The following is a 22494-nucleotide window of genomic DNA, read 5'->3' as shown; positions in this document are numbered from 1 at the left end:
CTGAGACATAGTTACGTATTACCGCCATGTGAGACCAGCCTTGAGGGAACCTGCGAAAAACATTCGTCATCTCTTGGTTTCTCGGCTCGGAGGGAGGGAGGACTTCTGACACTGTGATATTTTATTCAGCCCTAATGTTTAATTCAACGTAAAATCTGTTTAGCGAAACACGCGGCGGCCGATAACAAGTCATCTCCGAGCCGCAAACAAATCTTAACTCTGTAATTGGGAGCCGTGAAATTTATCAGCAATTAGGAGACAAAGTCAGCGATGTGTGCCGCCAACTAGTGCTCATATAACACCGCTAACTGACCCCATGCTTATATAATTGGTCTGATGTTATACCTGCCATAACTAGAGGGTGCGTTATGGGGCTCCTGCCATTTGTTCTCTAGAACTGGTATCCCCTTTAAAGTGATACTGCCCCCCCCCCTCTTTCCATATGAGGAGTTCTCAGCACCCTTCTTAAAGGGAATCTGTCACTAGGTTTATGTTGCCTTAAATGAGGGCAGCATAAACTAGTGACAGAAATGCTGAACAGATCGGTGTATTACTTACATCATTCTGATCAGCTGTTCTCCTAATATGCAGGAGAATAGGATTCTTGCCACACCCCTCCCCTCGGGCCGACTTAGAGGCCTAGGTCCCACTCCCTCTTATCAGTCCGTCACAGAGAGGACGGGGCCTATACCTCTAGGTCGGCATTCCGATGACCCTGAGGGGTGGGGCCTAAGCGCAGATGACATAACAGAGGGGGCAGTGCCATTAAGGTAGTGAGGCACAACGGCCATGAAGCCCCGCCCATACTGCACTGTCCACCAACAATAACATGCATTTTAGAGGAGGGAGACCACCAATAAATCCTTGATACAGTAAGATATGAAATGTACAGAATATAAGTTTAAGAAGGGTGCTGAGAATTCCTGATATGGACAATGTCACTTTAAGTTAGCCGTACGTGGCTTGATTGTTTGCACTTATGAGTCCAGTGTATTTGTACGAACCATAGGGCGACATTATTACTGGATCAGCTGCTTAGTCATAAAGAGGGAATACAAGAATAATTACATTGTCTCCATAACTCCAGTAATAAACAATTATAATGAAATCTAACGTGTTAAGTATGTTTACACGTATAGGATGCGGCACCGCATGGAGATGCAGGGAATGGTGCCAACGCCCGTCACCACAGAGACTTAGGAGATAGAATCAGATGTACTTCAACAAAATTACCCAGAAATACAAACAATGAGTAATAAAAATAAACAGCGTAATGAGAAAATAATGATCAGCCATCTCCCCGGTGATGTGACAGAACCGCCACCATCCAACCACCATGCACAGCGCTATACTGTATACATAACACCTCTCACCACGAGAGCACAGCAACCTGTGCACACACATATTCCTGTCCATAGGGGGCAGTATTATAGTAGTTATCCACGACATGGAGAAAAAGGAACGGCTGCACATCCCATTATAGTAGTTATATTCTTGTATATAGGAGCAGTATTATAGTAGTTATATTCTTGTATATAGGAGCAGTATTATAGTGGTTATATTCTTGTATATAGGAGCAGTATTATAGCAGTTATATTCTTGTGTATAGGAGCAGTATTATAGTAGTTATATTCTTGTATATAGGAGCAGTATTATAGTAGTTATGGTGTGGTGTTTTTGGGTCTGGTCCTGTGGCATGGGGGTCGCAGGGCCGTCCCATGGCCCCCGTTCCCTGGCTGTGCACGCCTGCGGGGTTGGTGGCCACTGACTGGCACGGTGTGGACTTAGTGTAGGGACCCATGTGTATCAGATACCGGCACGAGGTACATGGGGCAGTATGGCTTGATCAATTCATACACAAAATTCTGATGTGTTTTTTATTTAGCCAAGCGGCACTAGTATCAGCCATAGGTGTGATGTGCAGCACTCTGTTTCTTCCCTGAGCCACATTTTGTTTCTCTCTTTTCTCCGTGTTTTGCACTCCTCCTGGTGAGACCCACATGACCGCAATTAGCAGGAGACACCTGAGTGCACATGGTTTTAATCCCTCCTGTTTTTTTCCCATTCTGTTTGCTGCAGCTATGGTGAGCGCAATACCTTATCCAGACTTGTGCTGCTTGGGGGCGACCTTCTCCGCCGGCGGTGCTGGCCGGGTTCTGGTGTGGTGTTTTTGGGTCTGGTCCTGTGGCATGGGGGTCGCAGGGCCGTCCCATGGCCCCCGTTCCCTGGCTGTGCACGCCTGCGGGGTTGGTGGCCACTGACTGGCACGGTGTGGACTTAGTGTAGGGACCCATGTGTATCAGATACCGGCACGAGGTACATGGGGCAGTATGGCTTGATCAATTCATACACAAAATTCTGATGTGTTTTTTATTTAGCCAAGCGGCACTAGTATCAGCCATAGGTGTGATGTGCAGCACTCTGTTTCTTCCCTGAGCCACATTATAGTAGTTATATTCCTGTATATAGGAGCAGTATTATAGTAGTTATATTCCTGTATATAGGAGCAGTATTATAGTAGTTATGCGGTTCAGGGAAGAAAAAGTGCTGCACCTCACACTTATGACTGATACTGGTGCCCCTAGGCTAAATAAAAAACACATCAGAATTTTGTGCATGAATTGATCAAGCCATACTGCCCCATGTACCATCGTGCAGGTATCTGATACACATGGGTCCCTACACTAAGTCCACACCGTGCCAGTCAGTGGCCACCAACCCCGCAGGCGTGCACAGTCAGGGAACGGGGGCCATGGGACGGCCCTGCGACCCCCATGCCACAGGACCAGACCCAAAAACACCAAACCAGAACCCGGCCAGCACCGCCGGCGGAGAAGGTCGCCCCCAAACAGCACAAGTCTGGATGGGGTATTGCGCTCACTATAGCTGCTGCAGACAGAATGGGAAAAGACAGGAGGGATTAAAACCATGTGCACTCAGGTGTCTCCTGCTAATTGCAATCATGTGGGTCTCACCAGGAGGAGTGCAAAACACGGAGAAAAGAGAGAAACAAAATACGGTTCAGGGAAGAAAAAGAGTGCTGCACCTCACACCTATGGCTGATACTAGTACCTCTCGGCTGCATAAAAAACATTAGAATTCTGTATGTGAATTGATCAAGCCACACTGCCCCATGTACCTCGTGCAGGTATCTGATACACATGGGTCCCTACACTAAGTCCACACTGTGCCGGTCAGTGACCACCACCCCCGCAGGCGTGCACAGTCAGGGAAGGGAGGCCATGGAACGGCCCTGTAACCCCCATGCCACAGGACCAGTCCCAAAAATGCCACACCAAAACCCAGCCAGCACCACCGGCGGAGGAAGCTGCCCCCAAACAGCACAAGTCTGGATAAGGTATTGCACTCACCATAGCTATCAAAGATAGAATGGGACAGACAGGAGGGATTAAAACCATGAGCTGGTGCTGGCTGGGTTTTGGTGGGGCTTTTTGGGTCTGGTCCTGTGACATTGGGGTTGCAGGGCCGTTCTATGACCTCCCTTCCCTGCAGGTGCACGCTTTGCGGGGTTGGCGGTCACTGACCGACACGGTGTGGAGTTAGCGTAGGGACCCGTGTGGACCAGAGGACCTGTGCGGTGGTACACGGGGCAATATGGCTTGATCAATTCATATACAGACACTCTGGTGTTGATTTTTAATATAGGCCTAGCGGCATTAGTATCAGCCATAGATAGGATGTGCAGCGGTTCCATTCTCTCCAGTTCGTGTTTTACAGTTCTCCCTCTCTGAACAGCTAGCACTCCTTTATAAGACCCACATGACCAAAATTAGCAGGATATGCCTGTGCTCACATGTTTGGACCTTATGTCTTCCCCATTCTGTGAGAGCAGCAATGGTAAGTGTAATACCATATCCATACTTGTGTTGTTTGGGGGCTTCCTTCCCCGCCGGTGGTGCTGGCTGGGTTTTGGTGGGGCTTTTTGGGTCTGGTCCTGTGACATTGGGGTTGCAGGGCCGTTCCATGACCTCCCTTCCCTGCAGGTGCACGCTTTGCGGGGTTGGCGGTCGCTGACCGACACGGTGTGGAGTTAGCGTAGGGACCCGTGTGGACCAGAGGACCTGCGTGGTGGTACACGGGGCAATATGGCTTGATCAATTCATATACAGACACTCTGGTGTTGATTTTTAATATAGGCCTAGCGGCATTAGTATCAGCCATAGATAGGATGTGCAGCGGTTCCATTCTCTCCAGTTCGTGTATTATAGTAGTTATATTCTTGTATATAGGAGCAGTATTATAGTAGTTATATTCTTGTATATAGGGAGCAGTATTATAGTAGTTATATTCCTGTATATAGGAGCAGTATTATAGTAGTTATATTCCTGTATATAGGAGCAGTATTATAGTAATCATATTCTTGTATATAGGAGCAGTATTATAGTAGTTATATTCTTGTATATAGGAGCAGTATTATAGTAGTTATATTCCTGTATATAGAGGCAGTATTATAGTAGTTGTATCCCTGTATATAGGAGCAGTATTATAGTAGTTTAATACTGCTCCTATATACAGGAATATAACTACTATAATACTGCTCCTATATACAGGAACATAACTACTATAATACTGCTCCTATATACAGGGATACAACTACTATAATACTGCCTCTATATACAGGAATATAACTACTATAATACTGCTCCTATATACAAGAATATAACTACTATAATACTGCTCCTATATACAGGAATATTAGTAGTTATATTCTTGTATATAGGAGCAGTATTATAGTAGTTATATTCCTGTATATAGAGGCAGTATTATAGTAGTTGTATCCCTGTATATAGGAGCAGTATTATAGTAGTTATGTTCCTGTATATAGGAGCAGTATTATAGTAGTTATATTCCTGTATGTAGGGGGCAGTATTATAGTAGTTATATTCCTGTATGTAGGGGGCAGTATTATAGTAGTTATATTCCTGTATATAGGGGGCAGTATTATAGTAGTTATATTCCTGTATATAGGAGCAGTATTATAGTAGTTATATTCTTGTATATAGGAGCAGTATTATAGTAGTTATATTCCTGTATATAGGAGCAGTATTATAGTAGTTATATTCTTGTATATAGGAGCAGTATTATAGTAGTTATATTCTTGTATATAGGGAGCAGTATTATAGTAGTTATATTCCTGTATATAGGAGCAGTATTATAGTAGTTATATTCTTGTACATAGGGAATAGTATTATATTATGCCCTGGAGGTTATGTATAATGATGATGCATTACAGATAGTACACTGGTTTGTCGGTATAACAGCTGATTGGTCTCGGGATGAAACAGTCGTCATGAATGTGTTATTTGTGCTATTTGTGAATTTTCCTCCCTGTGTAGAATACTATATGTGGTGTGTGGTTAATGAGTCCCTAGAGTGCTGTATATATTGTACAATCTGTAGATTTGTCTTTGATATAGAATGCTGGATATATAGTATATGTGACTTTAGAGCGCCCTCAGTCTGTATATAATGATTGATGACGGGAAGCAGCATGTATGACACAATGTTCCTATAAATACTCATAGGAAGAATCCCCAGTAGTTGATATAATCTGTATGGTGTATGGAATAAGTCACCAGTGTGCGTTGTATCCCTGGCACTAGACGACAGCATTGTATACTGGTATTAATGGCGGATAATTGGTTTAGGTCATTAACCCTTTCTACTTCTTGTTCCTCAGGAGTGTCCCACGCGGTACAGGTGACCATGCCTGACCACAAGAAAGCAGTCATGCTGTTCCAGTCCACCCTGCTGCGGTGCCATTACTCCACCACCTCCTCCCAGCCCGTCCTGGTCCAGTGGAAATACAAATCTTTTTGCCAGGACCGTACGGAGGAGGCTCTGGGCATCGGGAAACCTCCTAAGGCGAACATGGGGGGCAACCAATACCTGGACTGTGCCGATGGAAGCAGGACGGTGCGGCCCGTGGCCTCCAAACTAGGAGACAGTGTGACCCTGGGAGACTTCTACAAGGGAAGGCCCGTCACCATTGTTAACGGTAAGGTAGGGTAACGTCTTAAAGGGGCTAGTTACCCTTTTCTGACATATTTTTTCCTGTACCTATTCCTTCCTCACTATCACTTTATAGGGATCACAGCTCTGAGTTCTCATAGCAAAACTGTCTTTGTGGCCCATAGCAGCCAATCAGTTTCACTTTATTAAACTCAGAAAATGACAGTGAAATTGTAACTGGTTGCTATGGGCTCATAGCAACCATTAAGAGCTCAGCTCAGAATGAGGCCGAGTAATGTCATAGGTATCAAATATATAAATTTTACTCTTTTCTTCTTAAAGGGGAACTATCAGCAGGTTAGACGGATCTAACCTATTGCACAGGAAACACTGAGGTATGTCTCTTACCTTCCTCCTCGGCGCTGTTCCGTTGCAGTTGGTAGTTTGCTCCACGGTCCGGTAAGACTGTTAGGAGCACTGCCCGCCCCCATGGCACCGATCCGGCACGTCGTTCTCCTAATCAATGGAGTGGGTCATCCAGGGGCGCACCAGATCAACGCTATGGGGGCAGGCAGTGCTCCTAACTGGCGCCCCAGTGCTCCTAACGGTCTCACGGATGGTGGAGAAAACTACTAACTGCACCAAACGGCGCCATGAAGGAAAGTAAGAGACATACCTTCCTCCTCAGCATCCCAGGTGCTTTAGGGGGCTATCAGCAAGTTAGATTCTTGTAACCTGCTGATAGTTCCCCTTTAATCTTAAAGGGGTAGTTCACCTTTTTCTTCTACTGTACACATGATAAAAGCCAAAGAGGTCTCAAAGTACAGACGCCATAACAGCATAGGGGGCTGTTGCATTATGGGAAGAGACAAGTAAACGCATCAGATTTTGTATGACATTATGCTGTGTATTGCCGCCGGCCTTGAGAGCCACATTTGCAGTTTTATTAGATCCATTCTTCATATTGATAGCTCTAATAAATTGTAACCAATTTCCCGTAAGTAACATAACCGGCTCCAGCCTTGACCCCGCGGTCATGCGGCTGTGATCCTGCAGCCCCCCGATCAATGACGGAAACCGAGAGAACAACCTGCTTGGCACGGTCGGCAGAGATGAATATTTTATACATTCCCATTCTGAACATTTTTCGCATAAAAATTGTTTATTTTATGTGTGGCTGTAAAGCTTGGGTGAGAACCAATATGGCCGTCACTACATATCCTGCAGGATACGCCATATGCCTACCAGGATACGGAGGCAGATGCATCGCTGTACAGATGCTATAAGGCCGGGTTCATGTAAATCCAGTGGTACAGGATGCATTGCTCTTGGCGTGCCACTTAGTTCAACATAGCTGTAAATGGGGCATTATGCCAGCGGATCCAGCATAGTTGCGCTTTGCAAGTTGTAGAGGTGTGGAGCTTTTTTTGGAAGGAACCCGCTATGTTATTCTAATTCTTGACAGCCCCTTTAAGGAGATTGTTATATTATTACGATACGCCTCGGTTGTCCGTGGCTAGTCTATGGACACGGTTTATTGCAGCCATTATTCTTATGAGCTCATGATGGGTATTATTCACATTTTTCGGTTCGCTGGTTCACTTTATTGTATTGTTAAATAAAATGTAAAAGTTTTATGGGGCCCGGGCAGCATGAAGGACACAGGTGGCCTTTTTATGATATCATACATATGGTTATTATAGATATACTCCCTTGTAGTATTGAATATGGAAAAGAAGCTCATATATATATATATATATATATATATATATATATATATATATATATATATATAGGTAGTATCACCCCCTGCTGGTGCAGGATGACGCCATCTCTCCCCCCAGCCCTTGCACAAGTAGACCATAGGCATCCTGCCCCTTACCCACCCCCTATCTACTGTAGGCAAACAAGAATAGTAAATCTTAATGTCTGTATAATGAAAGCTTTTCAGTATATTAACATACACGGTTATCCATTCTCCCTCATCTCAGAGGACTCTGGAGGGTGCAAGGTAAAAATCCCTAAACGGCACTTCATATGATGTGCCCCCAGTAGATAGTTAATCCCCTATCTCATTAGGTAGATGCCCCCAGTAGGTAGATAATACTCTATCTCATTAGGTAGATGCCCCCAGTAGGTAGATAATACTCTATCTCATTAGGTAGATGCCCCCAGTAGGTAGATAATACTCTATCTCATTAGGTAGATGCCCCCAGTAGGTAGATAATACTCTATCTCATTAGGTAGATGCCCCCAGTAAGTCGATAATCCCCCATCTCATTAGGTAGATGCCACCAGTAGGTAGATAATACTCTATATCATTAGGTAGATGCCGCCAGTAGGTAGATAGTACTCTATCTCATTAGGTAGATGCCGCCAGTAGGTAGATAATACTCTATATCATTAGGTAGATGCCGCCAGTAGGTAGATAGTACTCTATCTCATTAGGTAGATGCCGCCAGTAGGTAGATAATACTCTATCTCATTAGGTAGATGCCCCCAGTAAGTAGATAATCCCCCATCTCATTAGGTAGATGACCCCAGTAGGTATATAATACTCTATCTCATTAGGTAGATGCCGCCAGTAGGTAGATAGTACTCTATCTCATTAGGTAGATGCCGCCAGTAGGTAGATAATACTCTATCTCATTAGGTAGATGCCCCCAGTAAGTAGATAATCCCCCTATATCATTAGGTAGATTCCCCCAGTAGGTAGATAGTACTCTATCTCATTAGGTAGATGCCGCCAGTAGGTAGATAATACTCTATCTCATTCGGTAGATGCCCCCAGTAAGTAGATAATCCCCCATCTCATTAGGTAGATGCCACCAGTAGGTAGATAATACTCTATCTCATTCGGTAGATGCCCCCAGTAAGTAGATAATCCCCCATCTCATTAGGTAGATGCCCCCAGTAGGTATATAATACTCTATCTCATTAGGTAGATGCCACCAGTAGGTAGATAATACTCTATCTCATTAGGTAGATGCCGCCAGTAGGTAGATAATACTCTATCTCATTAGGTAGATGCCCCCAGTAAGTAGACAATCCCCCTATATCATTAGGTAGATGCCCCCAGTAGGTAGTTAATTTCCTGTCTCATTAGGTAGATGCCCCTAGTAGGTAGGTAATCCCCCATCTCATTAGGTAGATGCCCCCAGTAGGTAGATAATACTCTATCTCATAAGGTAGATGCCCCCAGTAAGTAGACAATCCCCCTATCTCATTAGGTAGATGCCCCCAGTAGGTAGTTAATCCCCTGTCTCATTAGGTACATGCCCCCAGTAGGATACTATCCTCAATTAGGTACATGCCCCCAGTAGGATACTCTCCCCAATTAGATACATGTCGACAGTAGGATACCGTCCCCAAATTAGGTACATGCCCCCAGTAGGATACTCTCCCCAATTAGGTACATGCCCCCAGTAGGATACTCTCCCCAATTAGGTACATGCCCCCAGTAGGATACTCTCCCCAATTAGGTACATGCCCCCAGTAGGATACTCTCCCTAATTAGGTACATGCCCCCAGCAGGATACTCTCCCCAATTAGGTACATGCCCCCAGTAGGATACTCTCCACAATTAGGTACATGCCCCCAGTAGGATACTCTCCCCAATTAGGTACATGCCCCCAGTAGAATTCTCTCTAATTAGGTACATGCCCCCAGTAGGATACTCTCCCCAATTAGGTACATGCCCCCAGTAGGATACTCTCCACAATAAGGTACATGCCCCCAGTAGGATACCGTCCCCAAATTAGGTACATGCCCCCAGTAGGATACTCTCCCTAATTAGGTATATGCCCCCAGTAGGATACTCTCCCCAATTAGGTACATGCCCCCCAGTAGGATACTCTCCCCAATTAGGTACATGCCCCCAGTAGGATACTCTCCCTAATTAGGTACATGCCCCCAGTAGGATACTCTCCCCAATTAGGTACATGCCCCCAGTAGGATACCATCCCCCAATTAGGTACATGCCCCCAGTAGGATACCATCCCCCAATTAGGTACATGCCCCCAGTAGGATACTCTCCCTAATTAGGTACATGCCCCCAGTAGGATACTCTCCCTAATTAGGTACATGCCCCCAGTAGGATACTCTCCCTAATTAGGTACATGCCCCTAGTAGGATACCGTCCCCAAATTAGGTACATGCCCCCAGTAGGATACCATCCCCCAATTAGGTACATGCCCCCAGTAGGATACTCTCCCTAATTAGGTACATGCCCCTAGTAGGATACCGTCCCCAAATTAGGTACATGCCACCCAGTAGGATACTCTCCCTAATTAGGTACATGCCCCCAGTAGGATACTCTCCCTAATTAGGTACATGCCCCCAGTAGGATACTCTCCCTAATTAGGTACATGCCCCCAGTAGGATACTCTCCCCAATTAGGTACATGCCCCCCAGTAGGATACTCTCCCCAATTAGGTACATGCCCCCAGTAGGATACTCTCCCTAATTAGGTACATGCCCCCAGTAGGATACTCTCCCCAATTAGGTACATGCCCCCAGTAGGATACCATCCCCCAATTAGGTACATGCCCCCAGTAGGATACCATCCCCCAATTAGGTACATGCCCCCAGTAGGATACTCTCCCTAATTAGGTACATGCCCCCAGTAGGATACTCTCCCTAATTAGGTACATGCCCCCAGTAGGATACTCTCCCTAATTAGGTACATGCCCCTAGTAGGATACTCTCCCCAATTAGGTACATGCCACCCAGTAGGATACTCTCCCTAATTAGGTACATGCCCCCAGTAGGATACCGTCCCCAAATTAGGTACATGCCCCCAGTAGGATACTCTCCCTAATTAGGTATATGCCCCCAGTAGGATACTCTCCCCAATTAGGTACATGCCACCCAGTAGGATACTCTCCCTAATTAGGTACATGCCCCCAGTAGGATACTCTCCCTAATTAGGTACATGCCCCCAGTAGGATACTCTCCCTAATTAGGTACATGCCCCCAGTAGGATACTCTCCCCAATTAGGTACATGCCCCCAGTAGGATACTCTGCCCAATTAGGTACATGCCCCCAGTAGGATACTCTCCCCAATTAGGTACATGCCCCCCAGTAGGATACTCTCCCCAATTAGGTACATGCCCCCAGTAGGATACTCTCCCTAATTAGGTACATGCCCCCAGTAGGATACTCTCCCCAATTAGGTACATGCCCCCAGTAGGATACCATCCCCCAATTAGGTACATGCCCCCAGTAGGATACCATCCCCCAATTAGGTACATGCCCCCAGTAGGATACTCTCCCTAATTAGGTACATGCCCCCAGTAGGATACTCTCCCTAATTAGGTACATGCCCCCAGTAGGATACTCTCCCTAATTAGGTACATGCCCCTAGTAGGATACCGTCCCCAAATTAGGTACATGCCCCCAGTAGGATACCATCCCCCAATTAGGTACATGCCCCCAGTAGGATACTCTCCCTAATTAGGTACATGCCCCCAGTAGGATACTCTCCCTAATTAGGTACATGCCCCTAGTAGGATACCGTCCCCAAATTAGGTACATGCCACCCAGTAGGATACTCTCCCTAATTAGGTACATGCCCCCAGTAGGATACTCTCCCTAATTAGGTACATGCCCCCAGTAGGATACTCTCCCTAATTAGGTACATGCCCCCAGTAAGATACTCTCCCCAATTAGGTACATGCCCCCAGTAGGATACTCTCCCCAATTAGGTACATGCCCCCAGTAGGATACTCTGCCCAATTAGGTACATGCCCCCAGTAGGATACTCTCCCCAATTAGGTACATGCCCCTAGTAGGATACCATCCCCCAATTAGGTACATGCCCCCAGTAGGATACCATCCCCCAATTAGGTACATGCCCCCAGTAGGATACCATCCCCCAATTAGGTACATGCCCCCAGTAGGATACCATCCCCAATTAGGGGAGATATAGAACAAATAGAACACTAATATATGGTGATACAGGGACATGGTAATTATATAGGGACCTAGCCATTATCATAATATGCTGAACAGATGTAGCAGAGCTGTGTATGTCGTTTGGCCTAATTTCTCCTGTTACACAGTTTTGATAAATGACTATTAAGCTAACAGGAAAGCCATAAACATCTGATACATCTGGGTGCCACTATCCTCCTCCAACCTGGTTATAGCTAGAATGAAGAATACAGCTGATCAGCATATCCACAGGATGGGAATACCCCTTCAAGGCTAGGTTCACATACATTTTATCCTAATCCGAGGTATAAATGTATTTTACTGACAGAAGGAACAGCTGGATCTTCTGCCCACTCTCAGATGGGAACCCCTGGGGAACTCTGATGATGTAACATGGGCAGTTACCATATATGGACAGTTACATTATTGGAGTTTCCTGGGGCAGCACAGCTCTTTAGTGAGTTCCCTGCAGGGTGGGGGGATTGCTGACAGCCTCTACCTAGAGGCCATTCATGCTCCAATGGAAATTCTGTGAAGCAGTGCTCTGTTAAGAATCCTTAGGACATGACTGAGGGTACTATTACACGGAACGATAATCGTCCGAATCGGCCCGATTCGGGCGATTAACGCCCCATGTAATAAATATAACGATCAGCCGATGACAACGATCATCGGCTGATCGTTGATATAGGTTCTGACCTATTTTCGTCGGGCGCCGGCCGTGCACCGCTACGTGTAATAACGGTGTGCGGCCAGCGACTGACGATATAAATTGCCTATCCACGTTCCAGGGCTGCTCCTGCGGTCTTCTTCCCAGGTCCCGCTCGCTCTAGCTTTAGAGCGGCCTGTCAGCTGACAGGCCGCCCGGCCAATCACAGGCTGTGGCGGTCCCGGCCTGTGATTGGCTGAGCGGCCTTTCAGCTGACAGGCCACTCTGAAGCTAGAGCGCGCGGGACCTGGGGAGAAGCGGAACGCAGAGGCAGCCCTGGAACGTGGATATGTGATTTTCGTTTTTGTGTTTTCGTTTTTTCCTCCTTGTGTTTAAAAGGCCATAGCACTTGCATTTTTTCACCTAGAAACCCTGGGGTTAGGGAACGGCCGCATACGGTAATAAGATACAGCTGTCAACTTTGACAGCTGCATCTGATTACCTGATTAGCGGGCACGGCGATTGGACCATGCCCGATAATAGCCGCTGTCCTGGGCTACATGCGGCACCCGGGATCGTGGCGGTTCAGAGTGGGGTCGCCGCGCGGCCCGTTCTGAACGCCCTTACCGACAACAGGGCGTAAATATACGCCCTTTGTCGTTAAGGGGTTAAACAAGGGCTGCATGGACATTGGTAACGATGTCCCTGCAGCCCTTGTTAAACGATGATCGGGCCGTGTAATAGGCCCAGTAAACGAGCGCTGATTTAGCAGATCGCTGCTCGTTTACAGGTATTATCGGGCCCCCATCGGCCCGTGTAATACCACCCTGAGGATATAATGACCCATCTGTATACGGCTGATTCAGGGTTATTGCTCCTCGTCAGTACAGGTAAGAGGTCCATCATTGTGGGACTGAATGGGTATTGTTCCTCCTTGGGTAGAGCACAGTAAAGATGTGTAGAGACATATAGGCCAAGGAGAGCTGCTTTGCATATCCTTCTTCCCAGAATTCCCAGTGGAGCATGACTGTCCCATAAATCTCTATACATTTTTATGACACTCTCTTTAAAGGGGTACTCCGGTAAATATCTTTTTCTTTCAAATCAACTGGTTTCAGAAAGTTATATAGATTTGTAATTTACTTCTATTTTTTAAAAAATCCAGTACTTATCAGATGCTGTATGTCCTGCAGGAAGTGGTGTATTCTCTCCAGTGTGACACAGTGCTCTCTGCTGCCACTCCTGTCCATGTCGGGAACTGTCCAAAACAGGAGAGATTTTCTATTGGAATTTCCTGCTTTAGGGTACGTTCACACTTACCGGATCCGCAGCAGATTTCATTTAAATAACTGAACACAGCATTAAATCTGCACCATCAAATATGCTGCGGATCCTGTAGGTGTGAACGCACTCTAAAAGACAAAGATTTTTAATGGGAGTACCCCTTTAATGAGAAAAATTATCTCTTTGGTTTCTCTTTGTACCAAGCAGCTGTATACAGATGGATAACCTTTAGAGATGAGCAAACCGGGTTCGGGTTCGAGTCCATCCGAACCCGAACGTTTGGCATTTGATTAGTGGCGGCTGCTGAACTTGGATAAAGCTCTAAGGTTGTCTGGAAAACATGGACACAGCCAATGACTATATCCATGATTTCCACATAGCCTTAGGGCTTTATCCAACTTCAGCAGCCACCGCTAATCAAATGCCAAAAGTTCACGTTCGGATCGACTCGAGCATGCTCTAGGTTCGCTCCTCTCTACTAGTAACCTGTCCTGGGGAGCATCTGGCTTGGATTTTTAAATCCCCAGTCATGTCCTAAGGCTTCTTAATGGAGACAAACACTGACTTGTAGAGAAAGCTACATCCAAAAGGGGGCACCAAAGAGCTGCTCTCCCTATCTCTGATTGAGGTTGTGAGGTCTTTATGAGCTAAATACAGCAGCGTGCGGGCTGGAAGTGCTTATACTGATACATTGTAACAAACTGCAGCTCTGAGAGCAGGAAAACGTGATCACCTTCCTAATAAACGTGATCACCTTCCTATGTCTCCTGTGTTTATCAGTGACCCCTATGTCTCCTAGGTTTATCAGTGACCCCTATGTCTCCTGTGTTTATCAGTGACCCCTATGTCTCCTGTGTTTATCAGTGACCCCTATGTCTCCTATGTTTATCAGTGACCCCTATGTCTCCTAGGTTTATCAGTGACCCCTATGTCTCCTAGGTTTATCAGTGACCCCTATGTCTCCTATGTTTATCAGTGACCCCTATGTCTCCTAGGTTTATCAGTGACCCCTATGTCTCCTGTGTTTATCAGTGACCCCTATGTCTCCTAGGTTTATCAGTGACCCCTATGTCTCCTATGTTTATCAGTGACCCCTATGTCTCCTAGGTTTATCAGTGACCCCTATGTCTCCTAGGTTTATCATTGACCCCTATGTCTCCTAGGTTTATCAGTGACCCCTATGTCTCCTGTGTTTATCAGTGACCCCTATGTCTCCTAGGTTTATTACTGACCCCTATGCCTCCTGTGTTCATCAGTGACCCCCTATGTCTCCTATGTTTATCAGTGACCCCTATGTCTCCTGTGTTTATCAGTGACCCCTATGTCTCCTGTGTTTATCAGTGACCCCTATGTCTCCTATGTTTATCAGTGACCCCTATGTCTCCTAGGTTTATCAGTGACCCCTATGTCTCCTAGGTTTATCAGTGACCCCTATGTCTCCTGTGTTTATCAGTGACCCCTATGTCTCCTAGGTTTATCAGTGACCCCTATGTCTCCTAGGTTTATAACTGACCCCTATGTCTCCTGTGTTTATCAGTGACCCCTATGTCTCCTAGGTTTATCAGTGACCCCTATGTCTCCTAGGTTTATAACTGACCCCTATGTCTCCTAGGTTTATCAGTGACCCCTATGTCTCCTGTGTTTATCAGTGACCCCTTTGTCTCCTAGGTTTATAACTGACCCCTATGTCTCCTAGGTTTATCAGTGACCCCTATGTCTCCTGTGTTTATCAGTGACCCCTATGTCTCCTAGGTTTATCAGTGACCCCTATGTCTCCTAGGTTTATAACTGACCCCTATGTCTCCTGTGTTTATCAGTGACCCCTATGTCTCCTAGGTTTATCACTGACCCCTATGTCTCCTAGGTTTATAACTGACCCCTATGTCTCCTGTGTTTATCAGTGACCCCTATGTCTCCTAGGTCTATCATTGAACGATTTTCCTCTTTCTTCCAGACGCGGATCTGGAGTTCGGCACGGTGCAGTGGGGAGACAGCGGACTCTATTACTGCCTTGTTGCTGTCCCTGATGATCTGGAAGGCAAAAATGAAGACCGGGTAGAGGTCCTTGTAATGGGTGAGTACTGCCGTCCAGCCCTTGTATTGTACACGGTATTGATGGGCCTGTCTATATAGGAACCCCTCTTCCCAGAGCTCAGGACCATGGACTACTGACAGAACAATGCAGGGTTGAAGCACAGAAGACAACTTCTACAATATAGAGGGTTAATCCTCTGGTGTCCACAGTACCATGGAGATTAAAAGTAGTCACCTGCTTGTTGTTGTGCATTACGCTGGGCAACAACAATTTACCACTACGAGAAGGGATTGCCTTATGATGTCACAAGGAATTCCCTTATCACCCTTAAAGGATTTCTCCATGATATTAGAACAATCTCTAATGACCTCCAAAGGTTTTCCCAGTGATGTTAGAAGAATTTTTCTATGATGTCAGGAGGATTCCCTAATGATGTCATAAAGATTCCCTAATGATGTCAGAAGGATTTCCTAGTGATGTCATCAGAATTCCCTAATGATGTCATCAGGATTCCCTAATGACTACCAAAGAATTCCCTAATGATATCAGAAGGATTCCCTAATGATGTCAGAAGGATTCCCTAACAACTTTTATAGGATTCCCTAATGATGTCATCAGGATATCCTGATTCTGTAAGAAAGGCTGTGTGGTGATGTCAGAGGGCTGGTGTAATGATGTCATCGGGATTCCCTAATGATGTCACCAGGATTCCCTAATGATGTCACCAGGATTCCCTAATAACTTTTATAGGATTTCCTAATGATGTCAGAAGGATTCCCTAGTGATGTCATCAGAATTCCCCTAATGACTCCCGAAGGATTCCCTAATAATGTCATCAGGATTCCCTAATGATGTAACCATGATTCTCTAATGATGTCATCAGGATTCCCTAATGATGTCAGAAGGATTTCCTGATGATGTCATCAGGATTCCCTAATAACTTTTATAGAATTCCCTAATGATGTCATCAGGATATCCTGATTCTGTAAGAAAGGATGTGTGGTGATGTCAGAGGGCTGGTGTAATGATGTCACTGGGATTCCCTAATGATATCATCAGGATTTCGTAATGATGTCACCAGGATTCTCTAATGATGTCATCAGGATTCCCTATTGATGTCACCAGGATTTCCTAATGATGTCAGAAGGATTTCCTGATGATGTAATCAGGATTCCCTAATAACTTTTATAGAATTCCCTAATGATGTCATCAGGATATCCTGATTCTGTAAGAAAGGCTGTGTGGTGATGTCAGAGGGCTGGTGTATTGATTTCTTTGGGATTCCCTAATGATGTCACCAGGATTCCCTATTGATGTCACCAGGATTTCCTAATGATGCCATCAGGGTATCCTAATTCTGTGTGATGATGTCAGAGGGCTGGTGTAATGATGTAATTGCAGTGCGGATTCTTTATTAATGGAGGAGGAGGAGCGGTGAGATCCTTTGCGCTCCTCAGAAATGATGGTAATTTCGTCTGCCTGGCTTGGGGGTATAATTTCAGCCTAAACGCAGTGTTTAAGCCGTGATTCATTTAGGAAGCCGTCGCTCCCGCAGCTGGTGACTGAGGGGCGATTAAACTTTTAATATTTGCACCTCTGGGGACTGTGCGGCAGCTGCGAGTGCATCGGCTGTCAGATAATTTCTGCCTTTTTTTACGTATCTGGGATCTCCGGCGTCTAGATACAGATTTGCAAGTGCAGCAGCTTCGTTATAAATGATTTTCGGTGTAATTAACCCATCGTCCTCCCCGGTGATGCCACAATGGGGTTAATTGCAGAATAATTCCGTGCACTGGAATTTATTAGACGGTTAGAGGCAACGTACGGTCGGGGGCAGACACTGGGGTATCGATCCCATGGCACAGAGCAGTATATCATATACCTACTGATATACATAGGATTTAATAAGCATAAAGTACGGGCCTGCTTTTCTTAAAGGGGGTTTTACCATGGAGATAAGTATACCTAAACTGGTACATTATTTGAAATTAAACATATATTCAGCATTTCTGAAAATGTTCTGTTTAGGAGATCTAGTCTTTCTAATCCTCCCTGTGCCTTTTTCTGGTTGCCTTTGGTTACGACCATCTTAGGGCATCCACTTAGAAGGTCGAGCATGCTCAGTTCAACTGCATATTGTTTGTTAGCCTCTACGCAACCAAGGAGCATTGTGGGAATGTGTGTGCTCTGTTGCATGGCAAAAACAGGGTCATAGTTCAGAGAGAATACCAGGAAGTCATCAGATCCATGGGGGAGAAGAACTGTACAAGTAAGTAGGTAATTCTACCTAAAAACAAAACAGTGCATTAGTACTTTTTGGCACACCTCTGATTTTATCATCTTTGCTGTATTCATACATTCAGCATAACATGGACTTGTTTGTGCAGTTATGTATAGTGAATTGTGCCCCCTAGTAGAATAAATATGGCGGACAGTGGCAGATGTCAGTAAACTTCTTGTATCAGAAAGAAGCATATCTACTTCAGTGTGCTTGGACTTAGAGTCGTATTAAACAGCCCAGTCAAGATATTCAACGTGATGAGACATTGAGAAACTTGGAGAACGTTTAATTTCCAAATGCTTGAAGGGGTCCTCCTGCCAAGGACACTAATCATCGCAGGGACCCCCACCTTGCTTTGTCTGGCCCATGGAGTTGGATAGAGTGGCAGGAAGCATGTCCAAGGACCGTCTTCACACGAGGCACATGTGACTTTCCTTCAGTTCATCAGTGGTGGAGTGGAATCCCACCATTCAGACATTCATTCACTACCTGCAGAATGAGTTGGTTCTCAAATTTCCCCAAAAGTTTGAATTTTTCAGAATCCTAAACATTTCTGCTGTCAGCATCAGGCACCAGAAAAAATAGTTACAGGAGTAGGGACTCCTGTGGACGACAAGAGTCCCTGCTCCTGTCCTCTGAAGGACTTGGAGGTGGCTGCTCGGTATACAACAGCAGGTACTCCTGACCTTTACTCCTATGCTGGCACTGTTGAATCTAAACTGAAACTGATTTAGGGTGCGTTCACACGTACAGGATCTGCAGCAGATTTGAAGTTGCAGATTTGCTTTGAAACTAATCTTGGCCATCAAATCTGCTACAGATCCTGTATGTGTGAACGCACCCTTAAAGGAAAAGTCCAGAGTCTGACTTTTTTCAAAAGAGTCGGGGAGGAAGTGGATGAACATAACAACATGCAGCTACCTTCCCGGTTCCAGCGCTGGGGTCCGCTGTTCCCCACTCTGGTTCCCGTTCCCCTGGCTGCTTCCTTGTGTGAGTGGGGACCCGGGTTGTGACCCTGCTATGGCCGCTGACTGACTAAGCAGGCCTGACAAGACCAGACCTGGGTCCTGGAGGAAAGCTGTCTCATTGTCTAATCCCTTAGAGGAGTGTGCGGGAATGGCTGCGGTTCAGTCTGGTTTCAGGCCTTGTGAGTGTTGTGCCTCGGTTTGGACAACCGACCCAGGTGAGAGTTTCCAACTTCCCTTCCCACCTGGTTATATTGTTACGATTTACACTATGGAACGCTGTTTACTGTTTCAGACCAGGAAGCGGCCGGGAATCGGATCGGGGGATAGTGGACCCCAGCGATAGAGCCGGGGAGGTAGCTGCATGTTATGTTCAGCCACCTTCTCCCCGACTCCTTTCAGTGAATCAGACTCTATGGGATTTTCAGGAGAATCTTTATTAGTGATTGCAAGAATGAGAAAACCGCTTTATGCTTATTTGACATAACCCCTTTAATTGTGAAAATTCCCCTTTAACAATGGATAAAAGAATGTCATGTGACCCGTGCTGGTACCAGGCTCAGCACTGACCAGGCTTTCCGCCAAGTTCTGTAATCCTGTTTTTTGTTTTCTTCAGTTTTCTCTGTATAAATTCCCATCATCCTCAGGTTAACTCTCACAGTAGCAGAGACCTGAACAGTCTGCAGGCAGTGACCAAGTCCAGATATTGAGCCTTGAGCGTTACCATAGATATTACCTTACACCAATACGTCACAGAGAGCAGATGCAGATTGTTAGTTTAGGCAAACATCCGACGTTCATCAGTTCTACATAGAATCTCATTCATTCCAATCCTGGATACCAGCACAGAAAGGTCGGGGAGATGACAATGTTAGTAAATCATCGCGGCTACGCAGCGTTGTTCATTTGTCCGCAAATTAATAAGACGGTAAAACAGATGCCGCCTCCTGACATTTCCCAGATTAAATTAGGGAAATAAGAAGTTTAAAGTCTGCGAAGAGAGAGCGGCGACGGGAGCGATGCTCTGTGGAGAAAGTCAGAGGCGCTACAGGGGAAGGTTAATTCATAGAGTTGAGCGCAGCTTGGGCTTGCTGGAGACCGACAGTTCAGCATTTGATTAGCGGTGGCTGAAGAAGTTGGATGCCGCCCTAGGGAGTCCCGGTTTGTGAAGTTTATTCTACTGGTCAGTAGGATTACAGCTAGAGATAAGCAAACTTTTCAAAAGTTCTGTAAACTTTGAGTTTGCGCCAAACCGAGCTTTAAAGAATCGCATTAAAACAGCTAAACACTTGCAGACAATTAGCTGTTTTACTGTGGCTTCATTTCACTTCATTTCGCTTCATTTTACTTACCGTTCCTCGCTCCCCTGAAGTCCGTCTTCTCCAGTCTCTTTTCCGGTGACAGACCGCTCAGCCAGTCACTGGTCATGGCGCTGTCCTGTTTCAGTCAGCCAGTGATTGGCTGAGTGGGCTGTCACTTTTGTCTCTAGAGTGACAGCCCAATCAGCCAATAACAGGCTGACTTGGTCGGGACAGTGCCGCAGATAGTGATTGCGTACACTGAAGACTCAGCAGACCGGAGGAAGACACCAGGGGAGTGTGGACAGGTGAGAAAAGCTTTGGTTTTTTGGTTTTTTTATGTGCCGCCTCCATCTTGACGAACTTTGCCCAAAAGTTTGGTTCGGTAGCAAATTTTCCCATAAGAAATAATGATTCATTGCACAACCCAAAAATAAGGTAGGTAAGGCTTTCCGCATCAATAAAGAACACTCTATCAGAAAAGAAAGGGTTAATCAATTAACTCTCCCTCCACACAGCTCCCTCCAGGTAGCTGCAAACCAGCTGGTACTGGCGTCATCTGCCTGGATCAGCTGTCACTGAAGGGGTTAGTTCAGGGTTCAGATGGAAGCACTGGCCATATACCATTCAGTGCCACAAGTAGATAAGATGGCCAATCTAGGCTGCCTGAGGGCACCGCAGCCGCAGATCTACAGGGTCCCTGATGCGGACGGGCACCGGAGGAGAACTGGAAGATTTCCGATCACCAGCAGAATTGATCAGGTAGCAGTGGGTTAAAATGAAAGGGCTTTCTTCCCAGTACAGTATCAGTATGGGACACAGGGGTATCCGCTCCTATTACCAAATTTTGCTTGTTTACAGAGTTACATTCTTTTAAATTCATTAGCTTATCTTCCATAACGCTCAGACCAAGTCACTTGTAATCCAAGTTTTCACTGTACTGAGAGAAGTGACTGTAGTGAGCTTTTCCAGACCCTATTCTTTGTATGGCACAGGTTTGTAAGCATGCTCTGTGACCTGTGCACAAGTCATTCTACAGGAGAGGCTGAGCTGCCATTGTATTCTCTATCTACCGGTCCCACCTTTCTTTGTATTTCTGTTCAGATCACTTTGTAGCAGCCTCCTCCTTATCATCAGACAGACTTATCATCAGAAGACTCCGCAGCACAGTATTTGGCCCCATATTCTGAACAGCGCAGAAAATTGGGAGGGGGGGGGGCACAAATTTTCCTGGTGGTGATAACACATTCTGCTCTCTGTATCTTTTTTATTTTTCCATCTGTGGAGCTTTATGGGGCTGGGATGTAATAGATGTGACAGAGGAAGAGCGTAGTTGTCTGCTGTGCGCCCCCCCCCTGTACTCATGACGTCTACCCCGTACATCTCCAGTTCTGTGATCATTCCTCCCCCAGGCCCTGGGAATTGTATCTGTACATATGGAAAGCAGGCGGCTTGATCCTCTGTAAATAGATTGGATAATAACATTCTTATCTTCTGAGGCTTTCAGAATTAGGCCCTTGAGCAGAAGATATTGCTTCAAAAAGACCCTTGAGATTCAACAAGACCCTTGAAATTATAGAGGTGGTTTTTTTTTAGAAAAAAAATTGATGTTGCCTATGATTTATAAGAGGATTCACTGCGGCCCAGTCACTGATTGTACAAGGAATATATATATCAACCCACTGCATGACTAGAGGGATGCACATGGCTTCATATTGAAGGGGTCTTCTGCATTGACAAATCTTTACATTTTTAGACCCATGCCTTGCTAATACGTTGATCATAGTCCACCCCCCTCCCAGTGATCAGCTCTGATCTGTGGGGAAGCCTGGTGCTTCAGCTCCACCACAGGAGAAGGGATGTATTACGCAGCAATCTGGTGGTTCTCTATGTAATGCAGGACAGGCCAGGTCCTCCAGAGTTAGGGGCCTAAAGTATGCTGTTTAAACAAGGGCTGCAAGGACATCGGTAACGATGTCCCTGCAGCCCTCGCTAAACGATTATTGGGCCATGTAATAGGCCCAGTAAACAAGCACCGATCTAGCAGATCGGCCCTCGTTTACATTATTGATCG

At 45.8% G+C, this 22494-nt stretch overlaps 1 protein-coding gene across 11 annotated transcripts in view; it reads left to right on the top strand.

Moving 5' to 3' along the window:
- ILDR2 (immunoglobulin like domain containing receptor 2) overlaps positions 1-22494 on the top strand; it is a 275290-nt gene that overhangs the window by 170754 nt on the left and 82042 nt on the right. For 9 of the 11 annotated variants that reach the window (XM_069945913.1, XM_069945912.1, XM_069945919.1 and 6 more), the window contains 2 exons: positions 5702-6019; positions 15796-15915. In XM_069945913.1, the coding sequence (XP_069802014.1) occupies positions 5702-6019; positions 15796-15915 (438 nt within the window). Of the gene's footprint in view, positions 1-5701; positions 6020-6224; positions 6278-6549; positions 6637-15795; positions 15916-22494 lie in introns of those variants that run through there. The other 2 variants (XM_069945920.1, XM_069945921.1) reach the window with 2 other exon arrangements.

Source organism: Dendropsophus ebraccatus, chromosome 11 (genome assembly GCF_027789765.1).
Source record: "Dendropsophus ebraccatus isolate aDenEbr1 chromosome 11, aDenEbr1.pat, whole genome shotgun sequence".
NCBI classification, from domain to species: Eukaryota; Metazoa; Chordata; class Amphibia; order Anura; family Hylidae; genus Dendropsophus; species Dendropsophus ebraccatus.
This window is presented reverse-complemented; position numbering and strand designations above follow the sequence as displayed.